At 46.3% G+C, this 21,981-nt stretch overlaps 1 protein-coding gene across 1 annotated transcript in view; it reads right to left on the bottom strand.

The window, feature by feature from the left end:
* Positions 1-21,981, bottom strand: part of CAPN14 (calpain 14) — a 36,716-nt gene that overhangs the window by 11,155 nt on the left and 3,580 nt on the right. The window contains exons 2-13 of the mRNA XM_087436423.1: positions 14,217-14,483; positions 12,905-12,974; positions 11,832-11,950; positions 11,563-11,699; positions 10,966-11,140; positions 10,298-10,363; positions 8,478-8,563; positions 5,906-5,980; positions 4,599-4,762; positions 3,389-3,552; positions 2,884-2,892; positions 511-716 (exon numbers count right to left, since the gene is read on the bottom strand). Of these exons, the coding sequence (XP_087292549.1) occupies positions 511-716; positions 2,884-2,892; positions 3,389-3,552; positions 4,599-4,762; positions 5,906-5,980; positions 8,478-8,563; positions 10,298-10,363; positions 10,966-11,140; positions 11,563-11,699; positions 11,832-11,950; positions 12,905-12,974; positions 14,217-14,432 (1,487 nt within the window). The 5' untranslated portion in view covers positions 14,433-14,483. The remainder of the gene's footprint in view (positions 1-510; positions 717-2,883; positions 2,893-3,388; positions 3,553-4,598; positions 4,763-5,905; positions 5,981-8,477; positions 8,564-10,297; positions 10,364-10,965; positions 11,141-11,562; positions 11,700-11,831; positions 11,951-12,904; positions 12,975-14,216; positions 14,484-21,981) is intronic.

Genomic DNA, 21,981 nt, shown 5'->3' with positions numbered 1-21,981 from the left:
CATAGGCAAAATACTAAGTTTGGTCAGGATGTATGTATATTGACCATTTGCACACACTAGTGGCATCTGAGCCTGCTTGTTGATGACAGCCTCCCCTCATCTGAACAACCCTTGTGCATCTCTTAGGGATCACCACCTCCCTGAAGCCAGCCCTGCTTCCCCCAGGACCATGGAAGGTTATGCCCTGTGCAGATAAATGCTTACACTGGACACAGTATAACATAAATACTGCTCCTATGTCCATGTCCTTTCCAGACCTTGAGCTTTCCAGACCTGGAGGGCAGGAGCCATGCCTGTTTTATCTTCTTATCTCTAACGTCTGGTGGAGGGTCATTTGTTAGTAGAAGGAGAGCAGGAAGGAAGAAGGGAAGGATGTTCATGGAGAGAGCTGCCCTGCACTCCTGCTCCCCGTCTCTTTTCTGTGTTGGTCACAGAGACCCCGTGCTACGCCATTTCCACCTTGCCCTCCATACCTCCCCTGGCCCCAGTAGGAGAGGCCTGCACCCTTACTAAAAGACATGCTTCCTGGAGAAGACTCTGAGGACGAACTCCGACTCCTGGTGGGCCTCAGACGTGCAGGGCACAACGAGGTACATCCCTGGCTCCAGCCACAGCTCCCGACTCACTTCTCTCTGTGTGCAAAACGGCTCAGGCCAACTCAGGGGAGCATTTTTCCAGAAGAACTCAGGGGGCAGTCTCCTCTGGCCATCATAGTACTGTGGGTAAGGACAGAAGGGCAGTTGAGGTGATCACCCAGGGCTTGTGGCCAGGCCTGGGGCCCTTGGCCAGGAGCAGTACTAAGGTGGCCTCTGATTTGCCAAATCCAACCCGCCCCAGTGGAGGACAAGATAAAGTGGCGAGGAGCGGAGAGAAAAAAACAGAACCTGTCAGGAGTGGGCACCATTGCTGGAACCCTACGTGGGGCTAACGTAACAGGTCAACTGCTCTGACATGTGGACAAGAAAAACCACATCGTATACAAAATGCTGTGAGGAATGTCACTTTACCCACACTTTCCATTTTACAGCTGAGGCTCTGAGGCTCAGACAAGTTAGGTCATTTGCCCAAAGTCACCCAGCTGGTAGGAGTCCCAGCCAGGACTGGGATTCAGGGCAGCTGAGCGCCAATGCCCATGTTCTTTACACTTCCTGATGTGGCCTCCGTGTATGTGATACCGTCTCAAGGTTGATTATGACATGATTATGGTCACAGATAGAGATGGACCACCAACCGTCTCCTCACCTACAGCATAACAGCTACATCAGGTAAACTGGACATTCCATGTCATCTCAGTGAAACAGCCTCGGGAAGGGGAAAGAGGACTGGGCCAGCGCTCAGAAGACCTGCATCAGGACTCTGGTTCAGACATTGCCTCGGCATGTGTTTATCTCATATTTTCTCTCTCTGTCTGCCTCTATTTCCCCCTCTTTCCAATTTTCTCTCTTGCTCCCTCACCCCTTTGCTCTCACTCAGGGCTATGGAGGGAGAGGAGGTCCATATGGAGGATCCTCTCTCCAGTTTATAAACAGCTGCTAACAAAGACATTACCCACCCACATAAAGACATATTTCACAGATTCCACTCAGCACTGGGGAGATAAAATGTATCTCCTGATGATGCATGCTTTCTTTCATCAGATAATGAGAACTAGGGAATCATCCTGTTGCCATCTTTGCCTTGGCTACTAGGAATCTCAGAACTAAATTTTATAATCAGCCATAGTAGCTGTCCTAGTTTTAGTTTTCCTGGTCAACTGCTTACCTACCCTTCATCCATTTATTACTTTTTTCTTGCCTTTTAAATTTTTTAACTGGCTTAGAGTTTTGTTCTGTTCATAATTTTATTGTAGGCTGACCCAAATTCTATTCAGAAATAGGCATAATGTAAATAACTTTTTCTTTTTAAATTAATAGGCAACTTTGGGAGTGCTCAGTGTTCCCACAGGAGGAAAAAAACAAAACTGGCCTAAGACACCCAATGCAAAATGGTTTCCTTGTAAAAATCCTTTTACTCGATTCAGTTCAATCTGAGAAAATTAAGCTTTTCATTCCTGTTTTCTTGGGAAACAAAATAACAGCTGCCACCCTTCAGAGGCTGTGACACCTCAGGCCTTCTTAACTGATCCCGCTAGGCTGCCACTGTGGCTGAAATATAGAGTCATTCTTGTCCTCTGCCCGTGTTTCTGTCCCATTTTCCCAAGCCTTTGTCCCTTGTCCCCAAGGAGGTGGGCTGCATGGTCTCCTGAGGTCCCATATGTTATAGATCTATTTTATTATGGGCTTCGTAACCCAGGCAGGACTGTGATTTATCATCTTTCTTGTGCTGTGACAGTCTGCAATGTTAGCCCTTGGTGTGTACGTAGGCATTTAATAAATTCTAAAATTTATCGATTCTACACCAAGCTCTGAGACCTCCCTATGCACGCATAAGGACTTCCTGGGATACTTGGATAAAAAAGAATAGCAGGGGGCCGGCCCCATGGTGTAGCGGTTAAGTGCGCGCTCTCTGCTATTGGCTGCCCGGGTTCGGATCCCGGGTGCGCACCGACACACCACTTGTCAGGCCATGGTGTGGCGGCGTCCCATATAAAGTAGAGGAAGATGGGCACGGATGTTAGCCCAGGGCCAGTCTTCCTCAGCAAAGAAAGAAGAAAAAAAAAAAGAAGAGGATTGGCATGGATGTTAGCTCAGGGCTGATCCTCCTCACCAAAAAAAAAAAAAAATAGAATAGCAGATGCTTTTCACTTCCGCACACATAGGCAGTCGGCATTACTGTCAGCCATTCTCGTAGCTCCTTACATAAGGCTGCTACGGTCAAACAGAACCACTTGGCCACCTGTGACATCACACAAACCAGGGCCATCTGGTCCAGTGTGGAGCTCACCTTGTTCACCTGAAAAACAAGAAAGAAAGACCTCCTTAGGCAGTGAAGCACTAACCCTGATGGAGGCTAATAGATAAGAAGACTCTCCCCAGAGGCCCTCCCCTCCCACAAGACTCGCTGTTTCCATCACTGACATTTTAATCCGTCATCAGAATTCTGGAAAAGAGTAAGAGAAGGAACCCTTTGCTTCTTGGGAGAGGAAAAGGAAACCAACATTGATGGTACCAACCATGTGCTGGGCATAAGGATAAGCACTGCCACACGATCTTCTTTTACTCTACCCTTGGCATAAATGTCACTGTCCCCATGTTACAGATGAAGAAACTGATGCTCAAGTGCAAGGACGTGACTTGTTCTAGATCACATATTCCTAAGGGACAGAGCGAGGATGTGCACCCAGGCCTGTGGGTGGACAGAGACGGATGGTGAAGAGGACAGGACACAGGAAGAAAGGATAACGATTGGAGACCCGGTGCACGGCCGCGTGCCCCAGGGGCCCACCTACCCTAAAGAGATAGAAGCCAATGGCGAGGTGAGGCTTGCAGTTGCGGTGCCTGTGCCTGGGCTTCTGGAGCAGGGACACCAGCACGCTGCAGGGCATGTGGGCCCGCCTGCCCTCCTGGGGCCGCCAGACGGACAGCAGGAACTGCGGGTTCCTCCAAAATGTGTCTGGGGCAGAACACAGAAAGGTGAGACAGGTCCCCGGCTGCCGCAGCATCCGCCGCCTCCAAACCACAGACCAGGCACCTGCCCAGGAGTCCCACCCGGCCGTCCATCTGGACAGAGTCGGGGTCTCCTCCAACTCAGCTCCATCCCGCACCTCTTCCATCTCAGGTTCTTCTAAGGACACATGGGCAGAGAGTGACTCTCGCCACTGGATCCCTTTGCCCAGCACAGTGTCTGGCACAGACTTTGTGCCCCATCAACGTTGCTGCCCCAGTAAGTGATTGTAGTAACTAACTGGGGAGAACGTGTCCATGATCCTGCAGGATCTGCATTTTAACGGGGACCAAGCCTTAGCTCAAGGGCAGCTTCAGCTTTGGGGGAGTCACTGTGCGGGGAGGGGAAGCCAGAGCTAAGGGCGCCCTGACCACCGAGACCGTACCCCACAGGGTTTTCCTCCAAAGTGATCGCTCAGTACCTCCATTGTGGAGAAAGGGACACCATCACCAAACCGCTCCATTTTGAGAATTTTGACATGTTTTTCTCCTGCAACTGATGACCTGGGAATCCCTGACTTTGTTTCCCTACCAAACTCTGGATAAGGAGTGCCTTATACATATGAAATAAATACTATTTTAATCCTGCCTTTAAGGGGGATGCTTTTTAGGACTTCAGCATGTAAATGTCCTTGTCCTAAAACCAAAGAAAGGTTTAACCCACCCTTTTACCAAGCAGGTGAGCTTGTGACCTCCTGGTGCTGATTAGGAAAAGGCGCCCTCTGGAAAGATGCAGCCCCAACAGGCTGGCAGCTTGACTGAGAGTTCTATGCCTTTGTGCAAATTAGGACCAAAGGTCCCCCATATGCCCAGTGCACACAGCCCAGGGCCAGAGCACGCAGCCCAGCCAGCAGAGCCCCCTCATCCTCAGCCACATGCCTTGTGCGGGGCATCAGCTGCACAACCATTCACAGTGGCTCTGCCCACATCCCCACCTTTGCCTGCAAAAGCTGCCACTCTAGACCCAACAGCCCCAGCTCCTGTGCACACGCTTACCTCGGGGAAACTTCATCTGGCCACCAGCCGTGGTCCCCTTCTCCCATCTTCCCTCCCTCATGGTGTACGCCCACTTCTGGCCCACTTCCTGACTCAGCAGGCCTGGGGTCAGTTTACAGATGACCAGAGCCATGAAATGTGCTTTAAAGTCCTTCAGTGTCATCCTGCAGAGAGGAAGAGGGAACAGCACAGAGACAGATGAGATCAGGACCAGGATCTAGTCATCAGGACCAAAGGGGAGGCTGGAATCAAGCAGGGGGCAGCCCAGCCCTTTCCCAGACTCAGGCCCCCATTCTCCACTCTCTTGTGCAGAGCTGAGCTGGCCTTGGACACATGAGAGCGGGGCTGGCGAGACCAGTGTGAGGGTCTATCATGGGGAAGTGGAGCCACGGAGAAACCCCGTGGCTGGAGGCAGCCTCCTACAATGGCTGCCTGAGGGAAATGTCCCTGTTTCACTGATTGCAGTGATAAAGCAAACTGAGGCATTCATAACTAGTCAATTGACTAATAAACTTTCAATAAGAATTGCACAAGTCAGTTCTCAATCATTAATTGATAAAAATCTTTGCCCCTACTTGCTAACTTTGTGACCCACGGCATGCGATTTGAACTGTCTGATGCTCAGTTTACTCATCTGTAAAGTGGCAATAACAGTATTTCCAGGGCTCTTGAGTTCAGTGACCACTTCAAAAGAGAGAGGGCCACAGCGGTCTGAAAAGGATGGGTAATGAGAGAAGAGGGGCCCAGGGGAACAAGGTAGAAGTACATAGGAAGGGTGCAAAGTGAAGGGAAAGGAGAACAGATGGTTCTCACGTCAGATACCCAGAAAGAGCATCAGCTCAGGGTGTCTTGGGAGCCTCTCATAAAAAGGGGTGAGTGGCTTTGGGGTGGGTGGGAGTAGTGCTAGTCTGCTCTGGAGGGCACAAGTGAGGTGGCTCAGAGTTTGGCAAGACCTTGTAGTCCCTTCTTTCCTCATCTCTTTTCTAGGCCAGGAAAGGCAAAACCGTGGGATTGAGTGTGTTGACGGATGCAAGAGGGCAGAGTGGAAGTCAGAGAGGAGGAGGTGGCCACCCCCACACTGTGCTTTGAGTGTCCACTGAGCTCCATGCCAGCGGTCACTGCTCTCATCACAGAGACTGTGACTGTTTGCAGGGGCAATTTGTCTTGCTAGACTGCGAGCCCCTAAAGGCTCTTCTCGATCTCTGTACAAGCGGTGCCTGACATACACGAGGCATCCAGTAAAGATCTGCTGGATGGATGTTCAAATATAAGCCAGGGCATTTGTCCCGAGTCCCCAAGTCAAATACCAGAATTCTCCATCATCATCTTTTCTCAGCAGCAGAATCTTCTCTGTGGGGCTCAGTAGCTCCCATGTACTTGAGCTAAAAGCAGAAAAGAAATGTTTTCATGGGAATGGAAGGATTGTGGAGAACACACGAGAAATTCTTTTGTAAATGCTCTGTGGTGTCATTATTTATTCTCACCTTCATGCTGCTTTGCAGACAACTAAATCTCACATCTGTATTATAAAAGCAACATGTAATGTTAATTCATCACTTGCTATGAGCCAAGCTCTGGGCTAGGCTCTTGACATGCTTTATTTCATTTAAGGCTGAGAATAACTTTTCAAGGTAGGGACTTTTATTGCCATTTTAGAGATTAGGAAACTGAGGTTACAAGAGATTAAGTCACTTGCTTGAAGTCACAGAGCTATTAAATGTCAGAGGTGGCCTTTGAACCTACATTGCTATTGCTTATATTCAAAGCCCATCATTTTGGACTTCTATTTCTGGCCATGAAGGAATAAGGCTTTCCTGTATCACTTTCCCAACATAAACAACTAAAAATGTGACAAAATATAAGAAACAATTGTTTTCAAACATTGGACAGCAGGCAGCACAGGATTGTGATCCCAAGAGGAGGGAAACAAATGAAGCGAGCCCTAACGTTGCCTAGACTCCTTCCTGAAACGAATTCCCTGGATAGTGGTGCAGGGAAGTGGAGCCCAAAAAGAACCTACTAGTCTTGCTGATTGGAAGAGGCAGAGTCTACAGTTCAGAGAGGCCAAGACAGCTAGAATTTGTTGAGGAAAGTGCCCGAGACGAGGAGGCTACCTAAGGAAGGAGCTCCAGAGAACTTCACAGAGGTTCCCTTGAGCCTTTGGTCAAAAGTAAATCTGTGCATTCGTAAAGTGAAACCCCACAAGACTGGATACAGAACAATTCCCAGAGCTGACACAGGGCTGGGAACCATTTGAATTCCCACCAGCCAGAGTTGAAAGACCTTATTAAATACAAGGGGCCGTTAGTAGAGATCCTGGAGGATTTACACCTTAATAGTGGGGTCAAATGATCCCTGACATAAAGATTTCTCTAGACATGTCCTAAAAGTACTTTAAAACAAAACCTCAAAGTATCAAAAATAATCCCTAAGCAACTTAACTCCCTGCCAGAGAAAGCTCAATGTTCTTTAAAGGAATACTACAAAATTCAGCACCCAGAAACTTAGGTTGACAATGTTCAGCAACACAAAAAATTACTAGGCATATGAAGAAGCAGAAAATGTGATCCATAACTAGGAATAAAAACAGTTAGTAGAAACAGAGCTAGAAATGAAAGAGATGATGGAATCAGCAGATAACGGCGTTAAAACAGCTATTATAAATATGCTCGTATCCTCAAGGATGTAAAGGGAACTATGGAAATAACGAGGGGAAAAGTGGAAGATACCAAATGGAATCTCTAAAATTAGAAAATATAATATCTAAAATAAAAAATACACCGGATGGGATTAACAACAGATTAAACACTATGGAACAAAAGCCCATCATTTTATTTAATCCTTATCACATCTCTGGCTCAGAGAAATTAAGAAGCTTGCCTAAGATCACACAGCTAACAAAACTAATTTAACCTAACTCATCACCTATCTCTAATGCAAGTATTTGTTCTTCTCTGAAACAAACTACCAACATTATGATGTTCTATTTCTGTAGCACTTTAAAATTTATATATATCTCTGGATGCCATTTTTCCACACAGACCCAGTTCCTCTGACAATTCTCTTTATTAACGTATAATAAATATAGGGCAGCACATCCTATCAGGAGTAAAATTCAACTTACTTTTCCTGAGCTTTCATTCCTTCATCTATAAAAATGATTAAGTGATAACGTATATGTGGACACGCTTGTGTATTCTAAAGTGTTTCACAGAGTTAAGTATTATAAATCCTCATAGAAAGAGGGAGAAAGACTTTAACAGTTGGTCTCCCTTTCTGCCTGTGCCCTACATCCTGTCAAGCCCACATCCATTTAGGGTAGCCTTTAGGGAGAAACAATCTAAATGTAGGCATCTAATCGGAATGCCCACAGGTCACTAAATGTAACCAGAAAGTAGGGACCAATTTGGATCTGTCTACCTCTGACTTAACAAGCCCAAGAGTGGACTGAACCACACCAGGGAAAGAACACTGGACCAGACAGCAAAGACATTGGTTGAGTCATGCTGGGAGACCTTAACTAGCTCACTCAATCTAAGCATCAGTTTCTTCATTAGTAAAATAGGGATAAAACTACCTACCTTATGATAGCATTGTTTAGGGGATTAAATGAGATAATAAAAATTCAAAGAGATTAGCACAGTGCTGGCAAACTTTCAATAAACATTAGCGTTAATTATTATAATGAATGAGAAAACAATCTATACATCATTAAGCATCTTATAAATGTGAGGGATTGACCTTCACGGTCTGAAAGCTTTCCTGATTTAGCCTGAGACCAAAGAAAGAACACCTTTGCATGTCTGTGCAGATGGCAACCTCCTTTGCAGCCTTCACCTACCCCTTCCTCACCCCTCCCAGCCAGTCTCAGAAGTTTACCTGTCACTCCAGGCTCCTTTCCATTCCACCTTCCCCCAGGGGTTCCGCAGCTTGACTAAATATTCAGGTCCATGCTTGCAGGTCACCTGCACAAAATGAAAAGCAGTTTAGGTGGCTGGGCTGAGTGTCAAGTGTGAATGTTGCAGATATCTGGGTGAGATTCATGCCTGCAGATGAGACCTTGAAGTGGGCGATCAAAGGCCCTGAGAGTTGGTAGAGGAGAAAATGGCTCTGCTACTTACTAGCTCTGAGACCTAGGGCAAGTTACTTAGCCTCTCTGTGTCTGTTTCCTGATCTGTAAAATGAAGCTAATAGTCACATCTACTGCAATGGGGTGAACGATGCCCCCCCACCCCCACGCCCAACCTAGAACCTAGAACGTGTCAGTGTGATCCTATTTGTCAAAAAGAGTCTTTGCAGATGTAATTAAGTTAAGGATCTTGAAAAGAAATCATCTTGAATTAGGGTAGGTCCTAAATCCAATGACAAACGTCCTTATAAAGAAAGAAGAGAAAGGAAAAAGACAGAGAAGATGGTCCTGTGAAGATGCAGGCGAAGATTGGAGTTATGCGTCCCAAGCTAAGGAGTGCCGGGAGCCAACATAATCTGGAGCAAGCAAGGAAGGATTCTCCCTCAGAGCCTTCGGAGGGAATATGATCCTAATGACTCCTTGATTTCAGACTTCTAGCCTTCAGAACTGTGACAGGATAATTTGTTATGGCAGCCCTAGGAAACTTACACAATTACTCATAGGGTTGTTGTGAGGATTAAGTGAGTTAACATTTGTAAAGCAGTTAGGACAGTATTTAGCACATAATGAGTGTTAAATTTTGTTAAATAATTTTGTTAAATAAATATAAAACAAAATATAAATATTTACATTTTGTTAAAGAAATTAAAATTTCTTGGCACACACACAAACATAATTGATGGAGATCCAGGACGAAGAAGTCAGGTGTGAGTTGAGTTGAAAAAATTTGAAACAGACTTAAAGGGAATTGGAGGACTATTGAGAAGTAGGGCTTTCCAGAGAACAGCAGAGCTTCTTTAAGATGGCACCTGCCGATTTCTTATCTCCATGCTTTCCTCCTGCTGCTCCCTCCGCCGGGAATGCCCTTCTCCCTCCATACAAATCTACCCGTCTTTCAGGGACCCACTCAAAGTCACCTCCTCTACAGAGCCTTTTCTGACTTTCCCCACCCAACCAGGTGAATGTCCTCTCTCCTACCTCTGAACCCCTACAGCCTTTCATCTCTGCTTTCTTCTCTGTTTCTACTTTGCTTCCTCATCATTTTCAAATATGGTTTGCCTCCATGCTTGACTGTAGGCTCTTTGTAGGCAGGGTCCCTGTCTGATTCATCTTTCTCTCAATGAGACTCATCTTTAGTAGACTCAAAAGACGAATAGCAATGGAAGGACACTGAGAGACTGCTGAAAAGGAGCACGTGGAAAAGAAGCAGGAATCTGGTAGAGAAGACCCGGATATAAAGGCTATCATTGGCAGCCCAGAGTGGAGTGAAGCTCAAGAAAGGGTTATGAGGCTCAGCAGGGCTAGTTGGCTGATTAGCTGGGGCCGCCCCATGGCAAGAGAGGAGGCTGGAATGGTGCACTGGAGGTGGCAAAGGCTGGACATACCACTGCACCCCAGAAAATAGGTGCAGAGGTACGGGGAGCCTACCCACCTGCATTGGCACGCTCTGGAGGATCCACCAGAGACTTTACCTGCTAGACTGGGCACAGATACTGACATTCACCAAGATGAGCCAAGGCCTTGGCGAGAAGCCCTGGGAAAGAATGGGGAAGTTTCTGGTTCTACCCACCTCCCTGATTCCTGTGAGAGTATAGGCATGGCCGCCCACCAACCCGTTCTCCAGCACTTTCTCTTTCTGTAGAGACAAGAGAGCTCGTCAGTCCTCTGCTGCATACAGCTTATTCAGGAGTCATGGGGACCTGTTTGGTTAGAGCGAGGGGTTATGGGGAGGGGATGAGATAGAACCCAGCTGTGTTTCCTTATAGTTTTCAAAGCTCTTCAGCACCCACAGTCTCATTCGAGCCTTTCAATAAGTCAGGGTGTCACTCTGCAGTGATTATAACCCCATTTCACAGAGGACAAACAGATTCCAAGCTGCTAAGTCATCGTGTGAGGTGACACGATGGTCATTAGTGGAGGTAGGGATGAACCCAGGGCTTCCTACTCCAGTTCCGTGTTCTTGGTTGAATTAAACTAGACAGTGAAGACTAGCTGTGTTAGTCGAGTGCCTTGCATGTGGATGACACTTCATAATTATTAGCACACCATCTGTAATCTACTGTGGCCTTGCCTGCCCTGAGGGCTCAGCTCTGCTGCTCTGGTTTGAATATCAGGACTCTAGGCGCAGGAGTTGGTGGAAGTCTTGGGGCCCACACTGAAGGGAGAGCAGTAGCTGGTGGATGAAGGGGATGAGAGCAGGAGGGGAGGACATTCTGTCAGTGCCCAGTCTAGTCTCACCCCTGAGTGAGTCTGGCAGCCAATGAGGGTTCTGTTATAGGCGGCTTGGGTTAGGATGTCCCAGAGGTTGCCAGGTGCTTCTGCCAGGTTGATGGTCACTGTCACCCCTCCGGTGAAGTCCACAAGGGCTTCGGACACTTGTCCAAGCTGCAAATCTTCATAGGAGCCAGAGAGCCTGCCCGGGGAAGGAGTAAACATGGGAGGAGAAGGGAAGGGGCATTTATACTGTAGCCTGGGCTGGTCCAAATAAGTCTAGTGAACCCCCTGCTTGGTTATTCTCTGGGCATATGTCTGCTACCCCTTCCTTCCACCCCTGAGGCAAAGGAGAAAATATACACTCAGAGTTCCTATCCCCATTAAACAACTCCATCCATTAGGAGAGGCAAAACTGCTGAAGGCTTGTTCAGACGGAGCGACCTGTACATAAGAGACTCTGAATATGTCACTTCTATATTCACTGAGTCGTGCCTCACTATCTCACTTGATAAACTTTACCTGCCTCCTCCTGCCCTACCTCAACATTGATGAGAGACAGAGAGACAGAGAGGAGGGAAGGGAAGGGAGAGGAAGGGAAAAGATTTCTGGTGGTTGTCTTACTTAGCATAGGCCTTTTCCAGAAGAGCTCCCCAGAACAAGTTCTTGTAGGTAGAAGACACAAAGACCAGTTGGCCAGCCTCATTCACAGGCAGTCGGTCATCTATCACCACAGGAACCCATTTTCCAAAGTGCCAGAACTGAAAGGAGAGAGTGCCCACTGGTGAAGATAGCCATGGAAGATGGTCAGCCCAGGAGGCGAAGACATGGCTCTTCCAAGAACCCTTTTTACTATGGCCCCCTCCAGGCTGGGGCACCAGGAGGATACTCACCCAGAACTGGAATATGCCAGCGTACTTCTGAGTGAAACTCTGATTCAGGGGAACCACCCGCTTCAGGATGTCCTGGTGCAAAGTCAGAGCTTGCAAAGCAGCCAAGAACCAGCAGTCGCCTAAGCCAGACAGACACAGTATCTGCGTGAATCTGCATACACGCCCACACATGCTACAGGTATCTGCATGGATGTACTGTACACATGCCCACACATGCTACAGGTATCTGCATGGATGTACTGTACATGGATGCACATTCTACAGGTATCTGTATGTCTGAACTGTACATGCATACACATTCTTCAGGTATCTACATGGATGTGCTGTACATGGATGCACATTCTACAAAGATCTCCATGAATCTAGTGAGGATTTATTGCATGTAAGAAATGTCTGGTCCCAATTGCTATCCTCTCAGGGCTTGTAGCCTAGTTTAGGAGAAGGGAATTATATCCTGGAGAGGAAGATGGTGAGTGAGCAGAGTAGGGGGATGGGGAACATTGGCTGGAATCCAGAATTGATACCAAGAATAGAGCCATATTCTTGGACCACCTTTTAGCTTTTCAAATGCCCCATCCTCGGGAACTAGGACCCAAACCCAATCAAACTTTTTTAAGTCCTGCCTCTGTAAGTGATTTATGTTCTCCTGGGAAAGCCTCAACCCCTCTGGACTCCATTTCCCTATCTGGGAAATGGGTATCATTATATTTGTGCCTTCCCTCATGGCCAAGAGTTTTTTCTATTCCTCTAAAGAGAAAGTTGGGTTGAAGATAGGCTGCTTGGACTCTATTCTGGGGCATCTATCTAGTGACTGGTGTGCCAAGAGTGACTCATTACGGGGACTAAAGAAGAGTGAGCACATTTTCCCAAGATGAAACTTAGGGTAAGGAGGATTATGGTTAGGCAAGATTTTCCATTCCCACGCATTTAACATAGCACGTCAAGTTGGAGTTCACAGTGGCCATTTGCCCCGTTGGGATCCCTTGCTTCCTCTCTTTCCACTCCTACTCTGCCTTGGCTAGGCCAGGTTCGCAGGTGCTGGGTGGGTGTCTCCAGGGGCTGTGCAGACTTACCTACAACTCCCTGGCACAGATCCAGCCTTTTGGCCTTGGCACAATAGAACTGAGCATTGCTGTGCAGCTCCTGCAGGGATAGATGGACTTGTCACTCTGGCTGAGAACAAAGAAGATCCTGGAGCTACAAGGACCATAGTTTCCCACACCCCACAACTGGACTTATGGGGGTACACCTATAGAATACATGTGAAATCGGGGCTGTCCTGGAAAATCTGGTGTACATATTCTGACCATTGTATTTCTCATTCCTTCTTGCAACTCATGTAAGTCAGAGTCCTGGAGAACTCTGTGCAGATAGTGAGAAGTAACACTTGTACCAAAAATGCCTTTTCTTGGAGTTTCTATCAAAAAATGGAAGCACCTCTTTTAGGGGGTATTCTCATTTTTCCTAGAGATCTTCCCATCCTCCTTATTCTCCCTCTACTCCTCCTTCCCACCCCAACCCCCAATATAACAGCCTCTTTGGCTTTCCACGCTGAGATGTGGGCTGGGTTGTGAGTGGTAAGTGGGGGTGCTCTCTGCTCCATGTACTAAATCCCTCAGCTTTTGCATGGAAACAATTCCCCCAAGGTCAGGTGGGTGACAGAGTCTCTATGTTAGAAGCTCTCAAAATTTTCCATGAGAAGTAGAATCTTGACTGCCATCTAGTTTAGGAGGCCCACTTGGGAATTTTACACATAGTAGGGACTTAATAAGCCTGGGGCTGCAGGCTTTGGTGGTGATGGCTGAATAGGGAGCAGAAAAGGGGAGAATTTTTAGCACAGGTTGACTTTACCTTGTTCACTAGCCATGTTCCAGAAATCTTGCGTGTAAATCAAGCTAGGGGGAGCTGAATTGCAGTTGAACACATTAAGTTGCCTTTTAAAGGAAGTGTTGATGCATTTTCTAAAGTGAAAAATACTTTTGTAAAGTGATTAATAGCTTCTTAATTACATGTTTCATGAGACTGATTTGGGGGAAGGTGAGTGAAGATATGTTAAAATTTCTCTCTCCGGCAGATGCTCTGGATGGTGACTTGGGGATGCCTTGCCATCTCAGATGGAGGTCAACCGTACCTTGACGTATTTTTGGCTGCAGCTGCTCTGCGTATTTCTGGGCAGGGCCTGAGGGAAGCTACAACTTAGACCCCTCTCAGGACCACCCCTGGTTTTCTCTGGAAAATGGGAATGTGGGCACTTACCCTGTTCCCTTTGCATGGGGATCAATGACAGCGATTAAGACCCGGTATCTGAAAGCCCTGAGCCCTCGGAAGGAAGGTCTGGGTTGACACATGTAGTGTGTGTTCGAAAGCCCCCTTCCCAGCCCTCACCGGAGGCCTCCTCCACTGCAGGCGGTGCGGCAGCTTCTGCAGCAGAGACCCACGGCCGATGGAGCTCAGGGTGGCCGGGAAGCTGCTGTCTTCAAAGAGGCGGCCGTCCCTCAGGCACCTTTCCTGCAGGGCCTCGTAGTCCTGTTTGGGGAGCTGCGCAGAGCCCCGCGCTGGGTTCTTCCTCCCCAGCTTCCAGCTGCCTGAACACAGATACATGGCACGGTGGACAGCCACCCCGGGGGTCTTCCTGGATGGTCTCTGTTGCTCCTGAAACGGAGAGTTCAGTTTACTCACTTCCTGTTTATGCTTTGCCATTCCCACAGAGAGGAGGGGGAAGGTGGAGAGAAGTGAGAAGGAGAAATGAGCCTGTGAGGAAGAGACTGAAGCACCTGGTTCTAGTCTTATCCCAGAGAGTGGGGGTCCTCGAGCATTCACTCCAGTGCTCAGGTTCCTGGTGGGGGTCCAGGCTCCACAGCAAATGAAGCTCAGTTCATTGGGCTTGAGGGTCCACGTGCCAGGCAAGGAGGGGGCAGTGGTTGCCCCTTCTGTCCTCCCTTGCAGGACCTCCCTGCTGCTGCCTCTGAGCTCACACACGTTCCTCCCCCTGTTCCAGTGTCCTCCTCCATCTTCCCTGCAGAACCGTGTCTCTGGCTGTCCTCCTTCTACATTCTCTTCAAATCTACCTCCCTCCTTGAAGGTAATGAAAAAAAAATCTCACACATTGTGGCAAGTATGACAGTTGCCTCTACCTACCATTCACCTCTTTTCCGTATTAACAGAACCTCAGTTTTAATCACCCAGCTACAAAACTTGATTTCCTGGAACTTCTTGCAGGACAAGTTGGCCACACAATATAGTGCTGGCTGATGAGATGAAGGTGCAAGTCTACTAGGTGAAGCTTTCGGAAAAGCTGTGACTTTCCCAAAGAAAGGGGCAGCCTCAGTTGGCACCACTTTTGACTTTCCCTCTTTCCCCTTCCTAGAAAGCATATGATGCCTGGAGATGAAGCAGCTCTCTTGGGACTATGATGAAAAAGCCACTGGCTAGGAGTCTGGATCTTGATGACTTCCTCGAACAAACGCATCAGCCTTGGGTGGCTTGCCTCCGGACTTCTTGTTATACCAGAAGGACAAACCGCTTGCTTACCTAAGCCAGGGTAGCCGCGAGAATCTGTAGTGTTCTTATGTCAGACACTGTATGTACATCTGTTACATGCAGCCATGGCACTCTCAACTGATGCTCAACGGCATGTAAAATTTTGCATGCATTTTTAGGTGGTCAGTGGATCCCTCTTCTGAAGTTCATCTATGAGCTTCATATTAAGAGCTCTGCAAGCCAACTGGACCCCACAAACCCCAATATTCTAACATATCCCTAAATCTCCTGCATCTCTTTTTATGCAGTTGTGGTTGGTTAAGTCAATGATTCTGTGGTCTCTATTATTTGCATTCTTATCCATGTAGAATCAGAAAATATCAGATCTAGAATAGGCCTTAGAAATCATCTAATCTAGTATTTCCCCAAATTATTTTAGCAGTGAGACGTTCCTTCTTCAAATGAAATCCTACAGAAACTCAAGAGTGGAGGCTTGAGTTTGTAAGTTGGACTGCAAGGCATCTTTGCAAGGTTTCTCATTTTATTGTTTGAAAACCACCAATATTAGGTAGTCCCCCTCATTTTTTGGAGTGTTAAAACTGAGACTCATTCACCCATTTGTTCACCAAAAACTTTATTGGGAACTTGTCATCTGCCCGACTTGAGCTAGACACCATTCAACAGAGACAATCCCCTTACAGTCTATTGAGGGGTAAAATGATCTTCCTGGTGCTACACAGAGAAACTGAATCAGAGCCCTATCAAGGCCCGAGGGCCCTGATTCCCATAACAGTGTTCAGCCCTCAATGCCAACAACTCCCATTTGCGCGAAGTACAATGTGTGGGACAGATTGTATATGCACTCAAAGCAGCCTGCAAATAGATCTATACCAGTATGTGTACTCTCTCACGGCTGTAGGAGTGACCTGAGGGTCCTCTTCTCTGGTCAAGATCTTGCCCTTCCTCCACAGACCGACTCGATCACCTCCACCAGGAAGACTTCCTTGAGTGCCTGCCCTTCAGTGAGTCCCCCTCATCCTAACCGTCTTCTGCCCCACTTTCTACCCCACAGGGCACCCTACTTCCCTTTAATTGGTGTTTCCCAAGTTATCACTAGTGAAGGACCTGTATTCTTTTGTATCCAATTTATCACAGAAATTTAATGAAAATGAATTAATGGAAAAATAAAATTTAAAAAAGACAAAATTCAAGCCCTCCTTTAAAAAAATTTTTTTTTCAGATTCAACAGAAAGTTATTTGGTCATTTGCTATAAAAGTTTATAAACACATACCCTTAGTTTGTTTAGCTCGTCCTGCACTGCTCGTGACCAGGTAGTGGAATGACCTTGTCTGTGGACCCCACTGTGGGCTGTGCTCTGAGCCAGTCATGTACCGAAACTTCCTCTGCCCAATGCCGGGTTTTCAGGCCCCATGGTTAACAGTGGGGAAATGCTGTTGGTCTCACATCCTTGCCCCTCTCAGAGGTTAGGATAATCAGATTTCCGGCCGCTCTTACTTGTCACAGGAGCATGCACACTTCCTGGGGGAAGACCCAGCACCCTCCTAACCTGAGTCATAGAGATCCAAAGCTGTTACCCAAGTCTTGTATTTTCCCTTGAATTTTTCTTCCTAATATGGACTATCAGGCAAAGCTTCCTCCAGCCTAACCCCACTTCCTTCTCAACAGGTTTCTTGGACCACATTTACATTCGTAAACGAACATGAGGCCACATAAAGGCAAGGTCTTACTTTTTTGTCCTTCAAGCCTGAACAGCAATCCTTCACTGCTTGTGACATGACAAATGATAGTGGGTCCCTTGGCTTCAGAACCTGACCCAGGCTCACGCCCTCCTTACCAAGCGCTGGGTCAGACTCAGATTCTTCTCCAAGCCTGAAAACATTGCGTCTTGTGATAAGCCTTGGTGCCTTGTGGGGCTCAGAGGATAAAATGCCCATCACAAGATCCTCTCACCCTCCAAATTACAGAATGAGGCCACACACACAAATACCTTATATTTAAATAAGTATTCTTAAGTCATCTGCAGGAGAGTCTAGACCTAGATGTGGGTGGTTGGCAGTTCCTGCATGTCTTCTGTATGTTACAAGCTGAGGATGAAATTGACTCATTCCCAGATTGCCACAACTCTCTGCAAAGGGCCAGACAGGTCTTGGTCACATTTGGAAATTCTTTTTAACTATTGTAAGTGAACAGTGTTGGAGCAGGCCCATACAACAAGACTATGCGAATGAACAGGGAAAAGCCAACTGGAGCACAAGATATTAGAATGTGCAGCCTAAAGTCATGCTTCCTGTGCCTTAAAGTCCTTTCCTTGGCTCCCCAGAGGGTGGGAGACTCCTCTGTCGTGTTCTTCATGTCAGGGTTCATTTGCACTCAGCAAATAAACAAAGAGTCAGAGCCACAATCTTCACTTTTCCATATTGACTATGCTTGCCTTCTCTGTGGATGTTAGGTGCAAGGGTAAGCTTTATGACGGTGAGGGGTACCTCTGCTGCTCATGATCCAGTGGAGGCCTTGAGTGCTAACTGGCTGGTGAACACTGAGGAGCATCACCAGGTGAGGCCCGAGTGTGTTCCATGTCTTGAGTCCCTGCCCTGATGTTCAGTTCGTTTAGAGGTTTACTGAGATCCTGCTATGTATTAGCCACTGTGCCCATGCTGGATGCATACACCCATCTCTTGACCCACCTGTAAGGGTGGCATCAGGGCTCTGGAAAGGAAACAAAAGAAATAAGAACCACGTCCTCACTCACAGGTGCTGTGGACCTGTAGAATCCTCCTCCGGGATGACTAATTTCTAGAGAACTCTGGCATCTGGCCACAGCCCACTAAGTCATCTGAGGTAAAATTGGAATAGAAACCTAGGCTCCTTGCACAAATGGCTCTGTTTACATGATAAAAAGCAGTGAACTGAAAAAATGATCAATCCCATGCTCTTGACAATTGGAACAAAAGAGAAAGACTAACTATTGGCTCTGCCTGATTTATCTTGGGCAGGCACTGTACTACTTTTGCATAATAGACCATGTACAGTGGTCATAGAGCACTAGATTTGGAATTAGAAAACCCAGGAGGTGGCTGGGTTTGCCACCTCTTACCCGCGTGACTGTGGGCAGACCCCTTACCCTCTCTAAGCTGGTTTTCTTACCTGTGAAATGGAGATGACACACACTGTTTATACTCTCAGGACTCAAAAGAAATAACAACGCAAAGTGACTTGAAAAACTTTAGTCTAAAGCAAGGGTTGGCAAACTGTGGCCTGAGGGCCAAATTTGGCCCACCCCTGGTTTTGTAAATAAAGTTTTGTTGAAACACAACACACTTACCTGTTTATGTACTTTCTATGGCTGCTTTACAACAGCAGAGGTAAGTAGTTGCAACAGAGATCATACGGCCCACAAGCCTAAAACATTTTCTGGCTGGCCTTTTATAGTCAAGTTTGCCTAAAGCACTGACTAACCTAGGTAGATTGTTGTTTCACAGGGCTAGGCACAGGAGGAAGCTCCAAGGAGGAATTCACAGAATAAAATGTGGTTGATTGAGTCTGTCATTAAGAATTTATCTTAATGGAACAGAATTTTATCTCTAATTGATTCATTGATTTGTTTTTACAGACTCTTAACATTTGCAGTTACATTCATGTCTCAAAAAGACTTGAAGATATGGCCTGCCACTTCTCTCTGCTAAAGTCTGGCCTCTAATCCATTTCTTAGATGTGATGACATCAGACATTTCTGGGCAGTTTTCAGGTGGTTTTGTGGGTACTGATTATGAATAGGAAAACCCGCATCTCTATGGACAGATCATGACCTGTTCATCAAAGGGGAAATGATTTTGCAAAAGTAATGAATTTCAAAGCATCTTGAAAGTTTTTACTAGTTAGATATCTGTCTACATTTATATTTCATTTTTAACAGAAGACCCCAAGCACTCTTCTTCAGTTACTAGAGTAGATATTTGCCATTCAGGAAACAATGAAGAATGTGGCCCAACCATGAGCTATTAAAAGCAAGAATAGTATATAATTTTTTCTGGATTCCCAGAGTCCAGCATTGTATCGTGAATAAACAGATGCTTGACAAATGTTTGCTGACTGGCTGACTGACTGAATGAATGGATGGATGTTTCTTCACTTGTAAAATGTGAAGACTGATAAGGCCGGCCCTGCCTGCCCCTCATGAAATGAAGCTGAAGTGAGATAAAGGACGTGAAAACTTTTTGTGAACTGTCAATAATTTGGCTGCTTTTCTGGTGTTCTGATCACATCTCTGAGAACTGATGGAGGTTGAGGCTTGCTTTCATGGCCTCAAACCAAATGGCCAGGCTTTCGTGTTTTGGCCTGTTTCTGAGTAAACAGCTTGAAACACACACTCTCTGCTCTGTCGCAACTTATCTTTCTCCTTGCATGCAAACACAAGATATTTCTTGCCCTCTCTGGTTCAAATTGCGCGCATCCTTCAAAGCTCAATTGAAGTTTCCCCTCCTCCCTAGAGCCTTCTTTGCCCTTACAGCACATTTTATCTTCTTTTCCTCACAGCCAGTTACCTCACTGATACACAGATGTTTTCACCTCAGAAAAGTTATTCTAAGGATCTTGGATCTGGTGAGACAGTCGGGAAGAGACTATTGTGAAAAAAGCCCCCATGAAAAAATAATCCTGAATCTGTTATGACCAAGCACTTGCTTGCCCTTTGTTCAAGAGTATGAACTGGGGAGGAGGATGCTGGGTAACAGGACCCCCATCCCCCGAAAGCTCGGTCTTGGACTTGAGGAATGGATGGCCTTCCCATCTTAGGCTATGATTTATGCTACTCCAGAATATCAAGCTATGCAGTTAGAAACCCCGGCAAAACTTTGGAAAAAGTAAGTCAATCAAAAAGATCTTTCAGGAAAACTATTGGGCAGTGAATACTAAAGTTCAACATATATACATCTTATGACACAACAATTCCTGGGTAACAAAAATGCTTAAATTTATGCACCAAAAGACACGTACAAGAATATTCATAACAGAGCTATTCAAAATAGCCTTGAACTGAGAAACTACCCACATGCCCATGAACATGGATAAATAGTATTGGGGTACATGCACACAGTAGAATACTACACAGCATAGATAATGGACAAACAAGAACTACACACTACAATACGGACGGAATTCACAAACATAGTACTGAGTGAAAAACTCCGGACACAAAAACTCTATGACTATGTTTACGCAACTTACAAAAAAAGGCAAAACCAATCCATATGTTAGAAATCAGCTTAGTGGTTACCCTTGGGGTGGAGAGATTTATCACAAAACCAATTATACCGTTAAGAGTTAAATCGATTCTATTCCTTTCTATTGATTGTTTTGATGGTCAGGAGAGAGATTTACAAGGGAGATTGAAAAGTGGTAAATTCAACTCATTTAAACAAGGCTTTATTGAGTGCCTCCCAAGGAAGTCACAGTCCAATGGTCGGCTCCCACTCTAAAGAGGACTCTCTCCTCTTCACTGTGAGGTGCTCACTCTGTGTAATGGTCAGTACTCACTGTCCAAGAATCCTCACTCTAGAAAGTCAAACCTACCCTCTCACCCTGCCAGGTCTGGGAGATCTCCCCAGATCAAAATCCCAGGTCCACTCCATGGCTCAAGGTTAGGATCACAGTTCCAACTCTGAGCTCCTGTAGACTATAACTGGCATTTCTGAAACAAAAATGTTTAACCCATATCCAGGCTGCAACCCACCCAAACAATAGGAAAAGGGTACAAGCTGAGCTGAGAGCTAACTGCCTGCCTCTGGAGTCATTCAGAGCCTCAGCAAGTGATTTCTGATGTCCAGAGACAAGCAAACTGCTCCAGCCACAGTGATTTCTAGATTTCTAACTAGGCGAGGGCCGTCCCCAAGAACCATACTGGTAAGTATCCTGTGAGGGATGTAGGGGAGGAAAAAAATTTTCCTTGACCCTCTTAGGGTCTTGGCTGGGTGTGAAAATTAAACTGACAAAGACAGATTAACAGGAGAGAAGCACACAAATTTGATAGAATGTTTACACGTATATGGGAGCCTTCACAAGAGAATGAAGACTTGAAGAAGTGGCCAGAGCAGGAAGTTTTCATACCTTTTAGACAAAAAATCCCCCAACATATTTGTGAAGAACTGACAAGACAGAAAGATTTGGGCTAGTGATAGTAAATGGTGAAGAAGTAACTAAAAAGATTAGGGTTAGTTTAACAAGGTTTATTTGCAGATTCCTCTAGTTCCTACTCTGGGCTGATAAGAGTCTGTCTCCAATAAAAGGAGAATTTATTTCCTGCCTTTAGGCAGAAGAAGAGGAGTTTTTTCTGGGCTTACTGCTTCTTAATTGCCTTCAGCTCGAAATAATTTTTATATCAATGTGTCATATTTTGGGGTGACATATTCTGGTTTCCTTCAGGGACCATTTCACTCTCACAGAATGTGAGCATTGTCATCAGCGTCTTCTTCACATCTGATTTCACAGAAGTCAAACCAGCCTCCCTGCCTATTAGCACACAGAGAGTAGCCTGTCTCCTGGAATATCAGGATCCCACAAGGCCCCAGGCAGGAACCAGCCACCTCTAGATCCCTTCCAAAATTGATGAGGCTCAGAAGACCCCTAGAATGCTCTGAGCCCTGGAAAATGACA

Source organism: Ceratotherium simum, chromosome 11, assembly GCF_057802395.1.
Source record: "Ceratotherium simum simum isolate JZ-2026a chromosome 11, ASM5780239v1, whole genome shotgun sequence".
NCBI lineage: Eukaryota > Metazoa > Chordata > Mammalia > Perissodactyla > Rhinocerotidae > Ceratotherium > Ceratotherium simum.
The sequence above is the reverse complement of the archived record's forward strand: the minus strand, read 5'-3'. Positions and strand labels throughout refer to the sequence as shown.